This window comes from Camelus dromedarius, chromosome 17 (genome assembly GCF_036321535.1).
Source record: "Camelus dromedarius isolate mCamDro1 chromosome 17, mCamDro1.pat, whole genome shotgun sequence".
NCBI classification, from domain to species: domain Eukaryota; kingdom Metazoa; phylum Chordata; class Mammalia; order Artiodactyla; family Camelidae; genus Camelus; species Camelus dromedarius.
Genome location: NC_087452.1, coordinates 529,484 through 544,967, shown reverse-complemented (window position 1 = coordinate 544,967; position 15,484 = coordinate 529,484). Strand labels below are relative to the sequence as shown.

General features: G+C 61.0%; 1 protein-coding gene across 1 annotated transcript in view; it reads right to left on the bottom strand.

The window, feature by feature from the left end:
• The window catches only part of CHCHD6 (coiled-coil-helix-coiled-coil-helix domain containing 6), a 120,562-nt gene that overhangs the window by 710 nt on the left and 104,368 nt on the right, over positions 1 to 15,484 (bottom strand). Inside the window, exon 7 of the mRNA XM_031471092.2 lies at positions 855 to 990. Coding sequence (XP_031326952.1) covers positions 855 to 990 — 136 coding nt within the window. The remainder of the gene's footprint in view (positions 1 to 854; positions 991 to 15,484) is intronic.

Here is a 15,484-nt window from a genome sequence, read left to right as displayed (position 1 = left end):
TGAATCGCTCTGGGGGGTCTCTAAGGCTAGAGCCTCCCGAGGCGAGGACGAGGGGCCCGCGGGTGCCTCCCCTGCACTGGCTGCAGCTCGCAGAGGACACCTGACCTCCTCCCCAGGCTCCAGGCCCAGCTGGTCCCTGTGGAGCCCAGGGCGGTGTGGGCAGGCGGGCTGTGCGCAGGAGCGATCCAGACCTGCCTGTCTCCCACTTGGCAACAGAGGCTTGTCCCAGGGAGGAAGGCCCTGCCCTGCAGCTCTTCCAACAAACATGCCAGCCATGTGGTGAGCCCAAGCTGCCCAGAATGCAGGAGGTGCCTGGGGGCGGAGGCTGGGGGCTGGGGGAGCCAGCAGGGAGGGACTGGAGGGAGGCCAGGTCTCAGGGCAGGGCCACTGCACCCCAGATGACACAACAGCCTGGAGAGCCCCTGATGCCGGCTGAGGAGTGCACGGGACCTGGGGCCACCATCGCCCGCCCACTCCCCAGAGGCTGGCCCCGTCAGTCGGGCCAGCACAGGAGCTGGGTGGGTGCAGAGCTGCCCTCTCGAGCAGGACTCCTCCCCCTTCTACTGGGTGGCCCAGCCCTCTCCACGACCCCAGCCTGCACACGCATCCCCCGCCCAACAGCCCAGAGGTAAGGGCTGGGTGGCCACCCCTGAATAGTGGGGCCTGACTGTACCCAGCACAGCTCCTGGACCCAGCCTAGCGGGCTGCGCCCACACCCCCTTCCCCACGCAGATGCCTGGAGCACTCAGGGGCCAGCCGTGGACATGGTGGGCTGGAGGTCAGGACGCTGGCTTGGCGGGCCGGTGGGCAGAGGCTCCAGCTGCCCGGTGGGTGGCCAGGGGAGCTGGCCTTACCTTGTGGGCGGTGCTCACGCAGTGCTGGTAGGCTTTGACTAGGTCTGCGCACAGGAGCACCTCCTGCAGGTGGTCTCGGTAGCAGTGGAGAATCTGGGCCTGCAGCCCCGAGCACACGGGCTCCAGCCTGCGGGGCCTGCAGGACAGAGAGAGGAGGCCTGTGGTGGCCCAGCCTGAGAACCATGGGCCAGGCGTGGGGGGTCCCTGTGGCCCCTGGCATCCAGACCCCCTCGGAGAGAAGGCCAGCTGGGGACCCTGCCCCGCCACGGCCTCCAGCCCAGGTGTGGGCCACTGTGACCACGGGATTATGCACAGGCAGCTGGCTTCTCCGACGAAGCTGTCTTTCTGACCTCAAAGCTAGTACGTGCACGGGGAGGAGAACTGGAAAGCCACAGGATGCCTAAGGAAGAACTAAGGTTTCAAAACCGTACTTCCTAGAGACAATCACTCCAGCATTCTGGACGCAATTACTATTTTTTCTCTCTTCGTTTATCAAAGTAGGCTTAACGCCTAAACTTAGGCTCTAAACATATTCATCTGAAAAAAGATTACATTCTCTTTTTAAAAATATGAAGCAAATACCAAAAAAGTGAAATAAATGTTATTCTCAAGGGTCTCCTTCCTGATGCTCCTCCACCCTCGCCTCTCTGTCTCACACGCTCTCCTGAACACTCACCCTCTGACTCACACGTGCACACACTCACAAGTGCACTCTCTCACATGCACACTCTCACAGGTGCACGCATACATTCACAGGTGTGTGCACATGTGCACACACAAGTGCACACTCACAAGTGCACTCACAGGTGCGTACACAGGTGCATACTCACAAGTGCACACTCGTGCACTCTCACAGGTACACACACTCACAGGTGCACACTCTCTCACGTGCACACGCTTCCTGCTCCGCCCAGCACGTAGGATTCCACCGTGTGCTGAGGATGCAAGCCAGGGCACAGCCAGCCCTACAGCACTGGGGGCTCCCGCCTCGAAACCCAATTCCGCTGGTGTCTGTGCAGTGAGGACGAGGACTCAGAGAGTTCTCACTGGAGGAGGACATGGGGGTCTTTCCTCAGAGCAGGACAGACGGCTCCTGGGCTCAGCCCTTCCCTCTAGGGACTCGGGGTCCCCTCACAGGACGCCATTGGCTGTCATGGTGCGGTGATGGCCTCCCCCAACCCCAGTACTTGCAGAATGCCTCCACTTCCGTGCTGAAGACTTTTTGAGGTGGACACAATTCCACGTCAAAATTCCAACCCAGTTTAACTGGAACTATTCAATGAGTATTTTATTTTCTTTCAGGTTTACTTGACAGTGGATACGTCGTTTGGTATCAGAGGACAGTGGCAAGGGTTCATCTCGTGTCCAGAGATCACCGCAAAACACCGTACTGTGCTCTCTTGCTCTGACTGGTATCACCTGGATTAGCTTACGCTTGCCTCGTTTACTCGTTCCAAACGAGGCTGTGGGGGAAAATGCAGTGATGCTGTAATCTAAAACGAAGTCCAGTCGTGCGTCTTTTAAACGGTTTACTCCAGGAAGGACAGCCGGCCCTCGGACGGGCCTCTCTGCCGCTCTCCCCAGGGCCCAGTGTGCTTCAGCCTCGCCCTCCGGCCAGCGCCTCCCTCGGCCGGGGGCCCGTGCGTGGCTGTCTGTTCACACCAGGCCTCCCGTCCCCCCACCCCTGCCCCCGAACCCCGTGAACAGCTCCCAACCCACATGACCCCCGGGTACGGCCAGTGGGGAGCTCGGTGGCAGCAGGACCGTCAGGGCTCACAGGCCTCGTGAGGACAGGCCCGAGTCCTGGAGCTGGACCAAGGCGGGACAGATGCGCCTCCAGGTGTAAACGGGCAGTCTCGTCCTGCCCTCTTCCTCCTCTGTCTTCAGGTCCCCGCCAGGGCCGCAGGCATCCTGATGGCCGGCCTTGCGGAACCCCCAGTGGCCCCCTCACAGCACGGTCACTCTGGGCCCAAGGCCTCTCTGCTCTGGGACTTGTCAGCAGCAATACAAGGAGACAAGATGGTGGGCAAATGTCAACTGGAAGAAATGTCACCCGTTTACCTGCAAAACGACGGTGAACGCACGGGACCCGGAGAGCACAGATCTCCTGGAGCCAGCCGGGCGGGGCTGGGTCCCAGCATAGGAGAGCCGCGCACCCTACCGGGCACAGCCCCGCCTCCCAGCCCTGCCGCCCAGCAGCTGGGTACTGTTCAGCCTGGGGGACAGCTGCCCTGCAGACACACAGAGGACGTCCCCACGGCAACCTTCCCGGGGCCCAGGCAAGCCCCACTCTCCGTCCGAGGGGCTTCGCGGCCACGTGCCCCTGTGCATTAGGAGCTGGGTCTGGGTAGTTCAGGGCTATCACCCCCGCCAGAAGTGGCCCCCTTGCCGGCCCCGACACCCCCGGCACACTGGGCTGAGACGGCCAGACCGGAGCATGAGGACCGGGGTGGGCAGGGCGGTGGGGCGGGAGGAGAGCTGGGGGAGGTGCTGCCCCTGAAGTCTTGCTGGGCAAGAGCTGCAACAGGAGGCTTCAGGCCACAGACGTGGCTGGAAGGCGGGCCCGTCTGCCCGTCCGTGCCCCTCTGACCTGTGTTTCCAGGTCACTCCACACTGTCTAGGGCTCCCCAGGCCTCGAGGCTGTCTCTTTCCCAGAACCTGAAGGCACCCATTGCGGCGTCCCTGCTCCATGGAGCCAGCAGACCCCCAAGCCGGCCCTGCGCGCCAGTGGGCAGCACACAGGTCTGGGGGCAGACACACCAGGCTGGGGCTCGGGCTTGGCCACTTTCTGCTGTGTGTTCGAGGTCAGAGGGGAGGAGGGCCAGGCCTCAGAGCAGCTGGGAGCGACTGGTGCGGTCTCTTCTCAGCACTCAGCCCTCCCTACACGCACACACAGGCCCTCACGCCTTCCCTTTGCCCCGCAGACCGTGGGCTCCTGCGACCCGGAACCCCCACAGCCAACCCCCAGGCCCCAAGAACACGCACTCCTGGGCTCAGGACCTGGAATCCTACGGTCCCTGAGGCTCACGTTCTAGGATGTTACCCCCCAATCTGCCGCCTCCTCACCCAAGTCCCCACCTAGCACTGAGGGGCCCACTTCCCTCCCAGTTTCAGTCCTGGGGAGTGGAGGTCACCCCAGGCCCCCCCCCCCCAGTCAGAGAGCTGGGGTCACTTTGGACGTTCCCCCGCCTTCGCTCTGGACGTCTCCCGCTTACCTTCCAGCTGTACCGATCCCGACTCTCTCCAGCCTTACTGAAAACTGACGTCTCCGCCCCAACCCCAAGCAGCTCAGGCACCCCCTCCATCCCTGTGACCAGCTGACCCCAAACCGGGCGGCTCTAGAGGCCACCCCTCCTCTTCCTGCCTCCTCCACCCTCCATCCCTGGGGCCTTCAGTGCCCCTCAGATGCTCCCGGGCTTCTGGCTCGGTCTGTAGAGGCCGCACCCCCCCAACTCCTGCCTGGTCTGTGCCAGCCCCTGCCCCGCTCCACTTCTGGGTGTTCCCAGAGCAGACCCCCGAGGCCTCCTCACGGCCACAGAAGCTTCCAGAAGGGCCCCCTCCTTCTCCTTCTCTATTCCCAGGCCTCTGGGGGCCCAGCTCTCCTGATGGCCTGGAGCCACCCCCTCCACAGTCTGGGGTCCGCTTCCCCCCGCGCCCCGGGGGCCATCAGCCCCCTGCGGGCATGGACACACCTCCTCAGCATCCCCACGTCTCACACCCCACCTCCTCCGCCGGGGGTTCCTTCTGCAGGGCCAAGCCCCCCCCCCCCCCCGCAGCCCTCGGCGCAGCTCCTCCCCCCAGCACCTGGGTGGTCTCTCCTGCCAGCCTTTCTCTCTCCTTTGATCCACCTTCCCCACCGAAACACACTCATCCTTCTGAAAAGGCTACAAACCCATGTCCTGGGAAAGGCGGACAGTCAGCCACGCAGGAAAGTGGTGGGAGCAGACGGGGTTCTGACCTGGCGGAAGTGAGCGGGAAGCAGACGAACCACAGTCCCTTCCGACAGACGGCTCCTCGGCCTGGCGGCCTCGTAGTGTCTAGCCTCCACCCCCGTAAGGGAAGACTGGGCTCACTTGGGCCTGGGGAGCTCCCACGGGAGGGGGTGACAGGTGCCCCGACCTCGGTACACGGCTTAGGAGGGCTCTGAGGACCAGCACCCGCTGGCCCTACCCAGCACAGCGGTGGTTCTGCCAGCGGGGCCGCCAGCCCCAGGCTGGCTGTGAGGCGGAGGGACGTCAGGGCCTGGTGGTCTGGCCCCACAGCACTGGCCCTCCATGCTGCTCCTCCCACTGTGGGAAGTCCCAGAACCTCCAAGGGAGAAACGACCAAGGGCACGGAGAGGCAGCAAAGATGCCTGGAGGTCAGGCCTGCCGGGCCTGTCTGCCGCCTGGCCAGTGACCGCGGAGGAGGGGCCGCGTGGCTGTGCGGGAAGGCGAGCCGGAGGGAGGGCGGGCCGGGCCCCCTCCGGCGAAGCCCCCTTCCCGCCCTGCCCCCGGCTCCCAGGGACGGGGTCTCGGGCACAAGCCCAGCTGCCCATCCGCCCACGTGCGGCGTCCTCTGCAAGCTCTCCTATTTAATAAACGAAATCTCATCAACTTATCTGGCTCCTGTTATCACTGCTGACATCAATCTGATAATATTGGCCTGGTGTGGAACCGGGCTATTAGACGTCTGCCTGGCACTTAATTTCAGAGACAAGCCGGCAGTGGGTGAACCTGCGAGCAGGCTTTTTATTACGGCTGCGGGGGGCGTCCCGAGAGCCGCTCGTCCGTCTTTGTCAGGTCCAGCCCGGCTGCGAGCGGGACAGGCGCTGCTGTAACCGCGGCCAGGGCTGAGGCGCTGGGCAGACCCGCTGCTTACTGAGGACTTGGTGAACTGACCACGGGCCACTCAGCCCAGTGGGAGGGGCCCACAGGCCGGCCGTCTGCCAGCCTGCCCCGCGGGGCCACTCGCTGAGCCCACCCCCACCCCCAGCAGGAGGCCGCTGTTCGGGAGCCCAGGCCCCGCAGGGCTCTGCCCCCCGGGAAACAAAACGCAACTGGGCTGCTCATCGGGTGACAGGCTTTCTCCCTGGGACCGTCACCGCACACACACGCACACACAGACCAGAGGACAGCTCAGCTAGGGGACCCAGGCTGAGGAGGCCTGTCCCCTTGAAGGCTGTCAAGGCCACGAGAGACAAAGACCTAGGAACTGCCCACAGGAAGGAGACTGCTGGCCACAGGGCGCAGCACGACGAGCACTGGGCAGAAAGGAAAGAGGTGCAGGCCGGGCGCAGGGGCCGCAGCCGGGGAGGGGCGGGCGGGGCGGGGGCCAGCGCGGGTCTCCTGGCCGGAAGGGCCGTGTGCGGTCACGCGGGAGTCCTGGGGGGTGCCCGGTGGACTCGAGTCCTTAGGGGCCACAGGTCACCGTGCCAGAAGCAGGGAGGGGTGGGGACGCAGACTCGGGGGCACCTGACCGGTCGGGGCCTGGGTGACAAAGATACGAGAGCTCCTCGCGCGTTCTTGTGACCTTTCTATGCGTTTGAAATTATTTCAAAATAAAACAAAATAAAACGCAGTACGGGTGGCAATCTGAGAGGACTGACGGCATCCAGAGGACACACTTATCCCAGAGAAGAACAACAGATCGTCCTCTCTTCCGTTTGTCCAGCTCGGCGTGGGGGAGGGCAAGCTCGCCGAAGGCGTTCCACATTCGTCTGAAAAAACAAACTGGAAGCAGGTCACCGAGATGGGGAACTTGCTCCGCTGGGTATTTAGTATTTTAAACCACTGTAGCCGCATGTTTTATACGTATTTAAAACGGGCGGGGCTGGCCCCAGAAAGGTCTAGAAAGAGACCCGAGGACGTCTGTCATTCCAGCACCCAACTCCTGTGCGCTCAACCTACCTGCTCCCAGACTCGGAGCCTAGAGAGACGGTCCCCCCAACCCACTGACCGGAGGACCCCTGCACCCCGCCACGGCACGGAGCAGCCAGCCAGGGCCGTGTGTCGTGTGTGCGAGCACGTGCACACGTGTGCAGGAAGACGTGCTGGGGGGCACGAGGGAACACCCAGGGCTGCGTGTGTCCAGCCCGGACCATGCACACCGTCCTCTGGAGGTGGACCCTTCGGGCAGTCCCCTGCTGCTGCAGGTCAGAGCTGCTGGGTGACGGGTGGAGACCCCAACCCTTCAGACCCCCAGCCTCCCACACAGTTGCCCTCGTGGTCTGGAGATGGTCGGGATGCCACACGTGAGCACTAACCCCACGTGAAGGAGCTCGGAGGCCACAGAGACTTCCCTCCTGGAATGCCACCCCGGCCCACAGCCCTCGAGCCCTGGCGCCAAGGGTCGGGGAGTGCGCATCTCGGGGACTGGATGGGAGGGGCCCTTCGGCGCTGCCCCTCTTGACCTTCTCAAGGCTCACCACAGGGGGACAGAGGCCCGGCCTGACGGGGCCGCCGCAGGACTCTGAGCAAGGCCTCCTCTCGGGAAGCAGATCTGGGAGGCGACAGACTCGGAAGAGTAAACCCAACGAGGAGGCCGGTCAGCGGGAGCCTGTTCCCCAACTGAAAAGAGAGGCCCTCCACTGTGACGGTGCCCCTCCGAGAGCCAAGGTGAGCATGACCCTCCAGAGGGAGCCAACGTGGCACGAGGCAGGGCCCCTGGGGACGGCGGCTGCACTCTGAAGTGAGCAGGGGACCAAGCCGTTGGTCTCTGTCGAGGGAGGGGCTCGCGGACTGCCGGCTCTGAAGCCAGCTTCCTGGGTCAGGGACAGTGATCAGGAAGAAGGCCGTGGCGGGTGGTCAGCAGGGGACACAGGAAACCCAGCAGAGCAGGCTGGGCCCACCGCCCGTGGTCCTCGGACAGGCCCCCCCCGCCCCTCCTCATGGAGCCCCTCGTCCCCCACAGCACTGGGGCAGGGGACGACCCCCACCCCAGCACCCCTGCTCACCTGCCTTGGTCGGGGGCCTCCCTTCTGCTGGGCGGACCCAGCCCCCCCGCCTGGCGCCCAAGCCCGGCGTCGTGGAGCCCCTTCTCACCCCTGTGGCCAGCTCCGGGGTCTGGGACGGCCCCTCGTCCTGCTTTCCTAGCCTGTCCCCTCACGGCACGCTGTGTCACTAGCACTTGTCTGTCGCTCCCCAGACTGGCCTTGCATGTCGGGGGGGAGGGGCGAGCCCAGCGCGTCTGTTGGGGAGGGCGAGCCCCTGGGTGCGTAGCTGCAGGCGGTGGGCGGTTCCCCAGCGGGCCCCTCCTCTGCCTCAGCACCGTGACCGGTTCACCTCCCAGACACTGCCAGTTCTCCTTCGAAGACACACATCTGATCACATCAGCTCCTGCTCAGACGCTTTCTATGGCTCGCCCCGCCTGTGGGATAAATTCCAAACTCCAAGTTCTTCGCTGGCATGAGGGCTTTTCACATTTGGGACCAGGCCGCCCTCCCTCCCAGTTGCCTCGGAGCCTCACCACCCCCCTAAACCTGCTTCTGCGCGGCACAGGTGGCCCTCCCTCCAGCTCGGCACCCCAGGCCTCCGCTCACCCTGCAGAGCCACCCTGACCCCACAAACGTCCCGGGAAGTCCCCGGGCCCCTGCGTGGGAGGGTGGCATTCACCTGAGGCTGCAGCGACCAGCACAGGGTCCAGCAGCCCGCTCCCCAGACACAGAGCCAGCTCTGAGAGGGCGGACTGCGGGCAGACGGCAGCGCTGGGCTCCTGTCCACGGAGTCTGAGGTCCTGGGAGCGGAGTGGGAGCTCACAGGATGGCGCCCCAGGGACCTCCAGAGGGCAGGGCTGCCCGGGGAGGCAAACCATGTGGCACCCACCCTCTGCAGCAGCCTCAGGAGAGAGGGGCCCAGATCAGCGCCCCCCAGGCCCCTCTTTAAAGAGAAACTATGACTTAAAAAAACCTAAGGGGCAGGGAGGTAATGAGCAAATGCAACCAGGCCCTCCCCGACTGCCTCTGCGGACGGCGACCCTGGCGATGGAGCAGGGCCTGGGGACCAGTCTGGGAGGGATGCGTCCCTGCCCCCAGCTGGCCAAGAACAGACCATGAGGAGACCCTCCCGGAGAAGCCTGGAGGACAGGCGGGGACGCAGGGAAAGTGGCCCCTCTGCTCGAGCCCGGCGTGGGGAGGGCCGCCCAGCACAGTGACAGGGCCATGTCCCTCTGATGTCTCGGGATAGTACAGGCGGGCAGCTGCCTCCCCTTGGCTGTCACACACGGTCTCCCAGCACGAGTCAGGGGCCCTCTCTGGGCTAACTCTGGTTTCCAAGCTGCTGCCACTGGCCAGTCCGACACTGCCTCCCGGAACCTCCAGGTGCCCGCGCTCGCTGTCACAGTGACAGGACAGACACCGCCCGTCCCCACGTGCCCCTGCCCAGCGAGGCTCCGCCTTGTCCATCTGCGACAGAGACGCCCAGGAACAGGCAGCAGGTGAGTCAGAGAGGCCAGGCCTCGCCCAGAGAGCGGCACACTCGCATGTGGGCACACAGACAAACTCACATGTATACAGACTCACAAGCCATGCGTGCACTCATGTGTACACTCACACACACATGCAGGCAGTACACCGACACTTGCACACAGAAAGGTACACACGTGCACACGCAGATGCACACACGTACAGGTGCTCACACAGACATGCGTACATGCACACACTCACGTATGCACGCCTTCCAACATACACTCGCATGCATTTGCATGCACTCTCACACGTGTGCACACTCATGCACCAGGCCAGCTCCTGCCGCTTGTGGTCGCTGTCCCCGTCACCCAGTGCCTGACTCCCCCACCCATCCATTGACAGTCCTTCCCCTGTCAGTGTCTTTCTACCCTTACCAAGTTTTAGTCATACCGGCTACAGGAGCACATGCATGCACAGAGTCAAAGCCATCCTGAATGTCCTGGAACTGCCCAGAGGAGGCTGCTGTGCCCACCTGGAGCCCGTCCTTCCAGACCGTCCCTATGTGCACACAAACTACAGAGCAGACACGGTGCAGCACAGTGTCAGGGCACAGACAGAGCCACGACGAGCTCTTCCCCGATGAGACATCCTGCATGTCTACTGAGTCCCCTTCCAGCTTCGTCTGCTGCTCCAGAGTCGACGGATCAGGCTGGCCTCTGTCCCTGCATGGCCTGTGAGGCTCTCACGCTTGGAGACACGGTGGCAATGCCCTTGCCTGTGGCTGCCCTGCGCACACGCGAGGGCTTGAGGCCACATCCCCAGATGGGGAGCTGTGGGGCAGAATCACTCTAGGTACCGAGGACTGGGCCTCTCCTGGCCACCACTCTCCAACCTTTCTAACTCTGAACCCACTAAAGTGTGAGTTTCCACAAAATAATACCTACTGTTTACTGAGTGTTTATTATGTGCTTAACAAACGACCTCAAACCTTCAGAAGCAAGAGGAGTGTGTGTCAGCGCAGCCTCGTCCTCTGACCGGCACCGCTGGGACCTGCACACCCCTCACTGGACCTAAGGCCCCGCCACGCACACGCAGCCCCGCCGCGCACTGAGGAGATGCCTGAACAGTCGGCTGTGTGTTTTTAAATCCCACCCCAAATGCCACAAATGGGCATCGGCTCGCCTGCCCGCCAGTGTGCACTCGACCAGCATCGCGCACAGCTGAGTCCTGGGCCGAACGCTGGGAAGGCCGAGGAACTCAGGGCAGTGGACAGACCTCTGGGGGAGACCAACAGTAGGCAGGAAAGATGCCTGGGTTGGGTTCTGAAAAGTGAGCATAATCTGTAAGGAAACAAGAGGGAGGGCGTTCCAGACAGAAAGCGGGAGACACAGACGCACCACACAGCCGATTCTGAGTCCTGAAATGAGCGGAGTCGCAGGTGGAAACTTCCGGGAGTCCTCCCACCCACGACAGCACGTGGTCCCCTTGAACGCCCACCCGGGAGCTGAGTCCCGCTGTGGGGCTGACGCACAGAGTCCCGACGCCGTGTCCAGACGCAGCGTCTGCCGGGGCAGGAAGCAGCCTCCTCCCAGCATGTCCCCCTCAGCTGAGGGCGCAGTCACCCACACTTCCGGGGGTGCTCCACCCAGCAGCCACACAGTGTGGCCTGTGCCTCTTAGCTGCTCTCCTGCTGTGGGAGGCGGAGCTCTGCCAGCACAGGTAGGGCCAGCCCTGCTGAGGGCCTGTGGCTGGGAAGGACCACACACTCACATACACAGACACCACAGTGGACACACAGACACGTGCACACACGTGCGTGCACACACGCACACAGGCCTACATGTGTGCACATGCACTCACGGAAGCCCATCCGTCAGGCAGGCAGAGAACTCCCTGCCCAAACATTTGGGACGGGGCATTGCAGCCCAGGAGAAAAGAGCAGGTGCAGACGCTACCTGACCGGGTTCAGATCCCACAGTGCCCCGTGCCTGCCCCGTTTCACAGTTGGGGAAGGGAGCCTGCAGGCCCTGGGACTTGGTCTCAGTGCCGGCCACACGCTTCCCATGAGGACCCCGAACTGTGAGCCCCACACAGCAGCAGCACATACTGAGGGCCCGGACCCCATTTTCTTGGAGGAATGGACTTCCTGCACTTCGATCTGGTGAAAGAATTATTAAATGGGTTTGCCGTGTTGACCTCTCAAAGAGCCAGGTACACCACTGTAAGCCACGCTTTGGTAAATTTCTGAATAGAAAATGCTTCTTTTGAAAGGTTAGTTGAGACAGGGATGGGGGTGGTGAAGCACTTTTGAATTCAGGGTGATGTGAGCGTTTTCCGTGTTAGAGAACGTTTGGAATGCTGTCTCCTCTGGGGCTCGAACGCACGGCCGTTGTCCTGACGAGTAGTCAGCCTCACCTCTAGGCCCCTGGTAGGCGCAGGCTGGGGAAGCTCGTGCGCCTGAAGCCAGGCCCTCCAGCCAGCGGCCCTGACCTTCCTCATCAGGCCTCTCAGATCGCTGTCCTCGGAGACAACAACTCAGTTCCAGGAAATGCTTAATAACCTTCCTTCGGCTCAATTGTTCTAACCTCTCTGGGGGCTGTTCTCCGTGGGGCTGGGGGGCTGAACAAGTTTCCTGATGGGGAGGAGCCGAGACAGGTCGGAATGAATCCCCTGGGAAGAGGACACAGGTCATCATGAAAAAATAGGTGTGACAATAAATGCAGGATGCCCCCCGGTGTCTTGATCCCTCCCTTCAGGGAATCTGAGCAATTCGCTTTCTGTGCTGTTGTGGGGTGAAGGGTGTGTGTGCGTGCGTGTGCTTGTGTGGGTGTGCATGTGTGCGTGTGGGTGCGTGTGCGTGCGTGTGCACGTGTGTGCATGCGTGTGGACGTCGGCCTCGTGCACAGGCTCCTCCTCAGTCACCAGCTCCCACCGCCCTCAGCAGGTGTCTCCTGGAACCTGAGGACACGCAGGAAAGCTCAGTGGCCCAAGGGAGGTTGGGAGAGTTGCCCGTCCGTCAGCGTCTAACACCGCTGATGCAACTGGTGTCTGCTTGGCAACTCCACCTCCATCGCCCCACTGGGGCGTAGCTTGTGGAAGAACCACGCTCTCCTCCGAGAAAAAAAATTTGAAAGTTGGGATTTAAAAGTCTGTTTGAAGGCTACTAAGGACACGACAAAGCAGGACTTAAGGGCCAAGGTCGTGGCGAGAAGGGAACTTGGAGGTGAGTGCTCACGCCAGAGCCACTGCCCCCCAGAGTTCTCGCGATTTCTGGTGCTGGGAGACAGCCTCTGCTCCAGGGCTTCTGGGCCTCTCAGGACGCCCTCCCAGGACGGGGAGACAAACTGCTTTGGGGCCTGAGCTGCTGAGGCAGCTGGACTTGAGGGACCAGGACCCTGGGAGGAGGGAGCTAAAATGTAGTGAGGAACTCGGTTGTCCTTCTCTTTTAAGGCATTTTCCAGATCCCTGAGCTCAAGAAGCCTCCAGGTAAAAAACTAAGAACTTGGTAAAAAGCCACTGAAAGGAGAGTGGAGTTTTCAGAAGCTCCACAGAGTTGAGGAAGCAAAAACAGGGGCCTAGAGCTCACCAAGGAGGGGGTCCTGGACCCTGGGGATGGGGCGCATCGGAAGCAGCCAGAGCTCTGCTGCCAAAGTCAGCTCAGACCACAGGGCTTGCGGTGATGCCTCGCTCAGCGCCTCAGGGGGCAGGCGAGCACCTCCGACACCCTCAGCGCCTCCGTCCTTCCTCTGCGATGTCTGGCATCCAACCGAGAATTACCAGGCACAGAACAAAACAGGACCAAGGGGAAGAAACAGGCCACAGACACAGACCTGCAGATGACTTCAAAATAACTACAATTAACATGTTCAAGAATTTAGATGCAAAACCCAGACTCTCACCCGAGACCGGGGGAGAAAAAGTGAAGTGACCTTCTAGAACTGAAGAAAACGCAGTAACTGAAATTCTGAATTCATGAATAGGTTTAAGGCAGAGGATCAGGGAAGTGAAAAGTCAGCACACACAGCTCAGGTCACAGCACGGAGCCGGAGAAACCAAGGAAGCGGAAGAGAGAGCGCAGAGACGTGTGAGCCGTAACGCGGGGCTGCCACTCCATGGAGGGCAAAACAGGATTTAATCTGAAGAGAGAATAGCTGAAACATTTCTAAAACTCACCAAAGGACCCCAAGGCACGGACCTCAAGCAGGAAAAAAGAAAGAAAACTTCAACCCGGGCACTCCAGAGTCTGCTAAAAAAAACCAAAGACAAAGAGAAAATCTGAAAATCAGACAGAGAAAAAGAGAGAGAACCACAGAAGAATCACAGTAACACCGACGCTGACTTTTGCGGGGATCAGATGTCCAGTGGAGAGCAGAGACTCCTTGAAAAAGCCCAAGGAAAGGGTTGCTGTGTCTTCAAAAGTGAAGGCACTTCCAGACAGCCTGTAATCAGCAAACCACAGTGAGAGAAGCACCAGAAGTTCTTTAGATGGAAGGAAGTGATCTCAGGAAGAACCACAGATCCGCGCATCAGCAACGATCCAGAGGGGCTGCCCGGCCCAACCCGGGGACACACAGGACGTGCGCCCGACAGAACACGGCACGCTGCTGCAGGCACACGGAAGCTGCACGCACACCAGCCACTGGGTCACACGGCACGACTCAAAAGTTTACAGGATTTAGAGTGAGTTCTCTCGTCACAGAATTAAACCAGAAATCAATGATTCAAGAGGCAACCAGAAAATTACCAATGTTTGGAAATTCAGCAATACATTGTGTGATAACCTATGAGTCAAAGAAGAAATCAGAATGAAAATTAGAAAGATCTCGAGCTGAATTATAATGAAAGCACAATAGATCAAAACTTGCAGGGCGTGACAAAAGCTGTGTTTATAGAGAAATCACTACCTTAAACGCATGTGTCAGGAAAGAACGCAGCTGAAATGGCATCTCACTGCTCTTGGCTCACAAGCAGAATCTCTGTGTGCGACAGTCCTCGCAGTCTGGCTCCTGCGACTTCTCATGCCCTCCTCTCCAGCCCTGCGGGCTTCCAATCCCTTGAATATGCCAGTTACTCCCTGCCCCAGGGCCTTTGCACCTGCTGACTTTCCTTTGACATGCTCTCTCTCTCTCCCCCCTCCGGGCCAACTCCTCTGTGGAGTCAGTTTAAGAGGAGCCTCTGGACACAGGTCTGGGTCAGGGCTCCTTCTCTCAGGAGGTCTGTCTTTCACGGCTCACTACCGCCACTGTCCATCAGTCACTGGGCAACTGCTTTTGGTGCAATTAATTTTAAGATGTGGTCTGTTATCCCCAAATGCCGTAAGCTCCTTGCTGGCAGGACGGGAAGCTGTCCTGTTGTCCTGTCTCCAGTGCCAGGCATGGTGCCTGGTAGACGCAGGAGAAACACATGGGCATCTGGTCAACCACCTAAGAAACTGCTCTGCTGACTCCGAGTTGCTAAAAGACGCCCAGTCTCAGAAGAAAACTCCCCAGCGTGACCACTGCCGGCAGCTGCGTTTACTTCCACAGAGGTATTTACGATGCATTATTTGGCCGTTATTTGTAAGCCCAAGAACTCTCCCTACCAAAGACTCCACCCCACCCTAGGGTTTAAGTAAGACAGCTTCTAACTCGGCCTCTTGTTTGCTCTGTCTGGGAAAAGACATGTTTTCTCAGTAAACTCAATTTATGTACTAAGTCTGTTCGTCGTCCTGCCAGCAGGTGACGAAGGTGATGACGAAGTAAAAGAATGCTGAGCCCCGGCAGCAGCTGCTGACGTCCTAGGTCCCCCTTCCATGTGCATCTCAAGGGCGGACGAGAGAACCCCAGAGGCCGCGTGACTTGCTCAAGGCGCAGAACCAGCGAGAGGCAGGGCTGAGGTCCAATCCAGGCCTGCAGGCCCTTACCTCCGACCTGACCTGCTGCCCCCTCACGTGCAGACCGGCGTCTGAGGAACGGCCTGCAGGTGCCAGGTGAGAGCCTGGACATCCGAGGGAGCTAGCCTCTCCGGCCTCCGTTCTCAGTCTGTGGCACGGGACCACCAGCAGTAAATGAGGGGCAGAGAGGAAGTGCCCTGGGCCCCGACCGCCCAGCGACACTGGTGGGGGCAGCAGTCGTCCAGGCGGCTGTAGCACGTGGAACCTTCCCCTCGCCTCCCACGCGGTCCCCCCCACCTCTCCGGGTCATGTTCCTGGGGGCTGTCACCCAACCTCCCCCGCTCACTGCAATTCCGAGTGTTTCTCAGCCCCGAT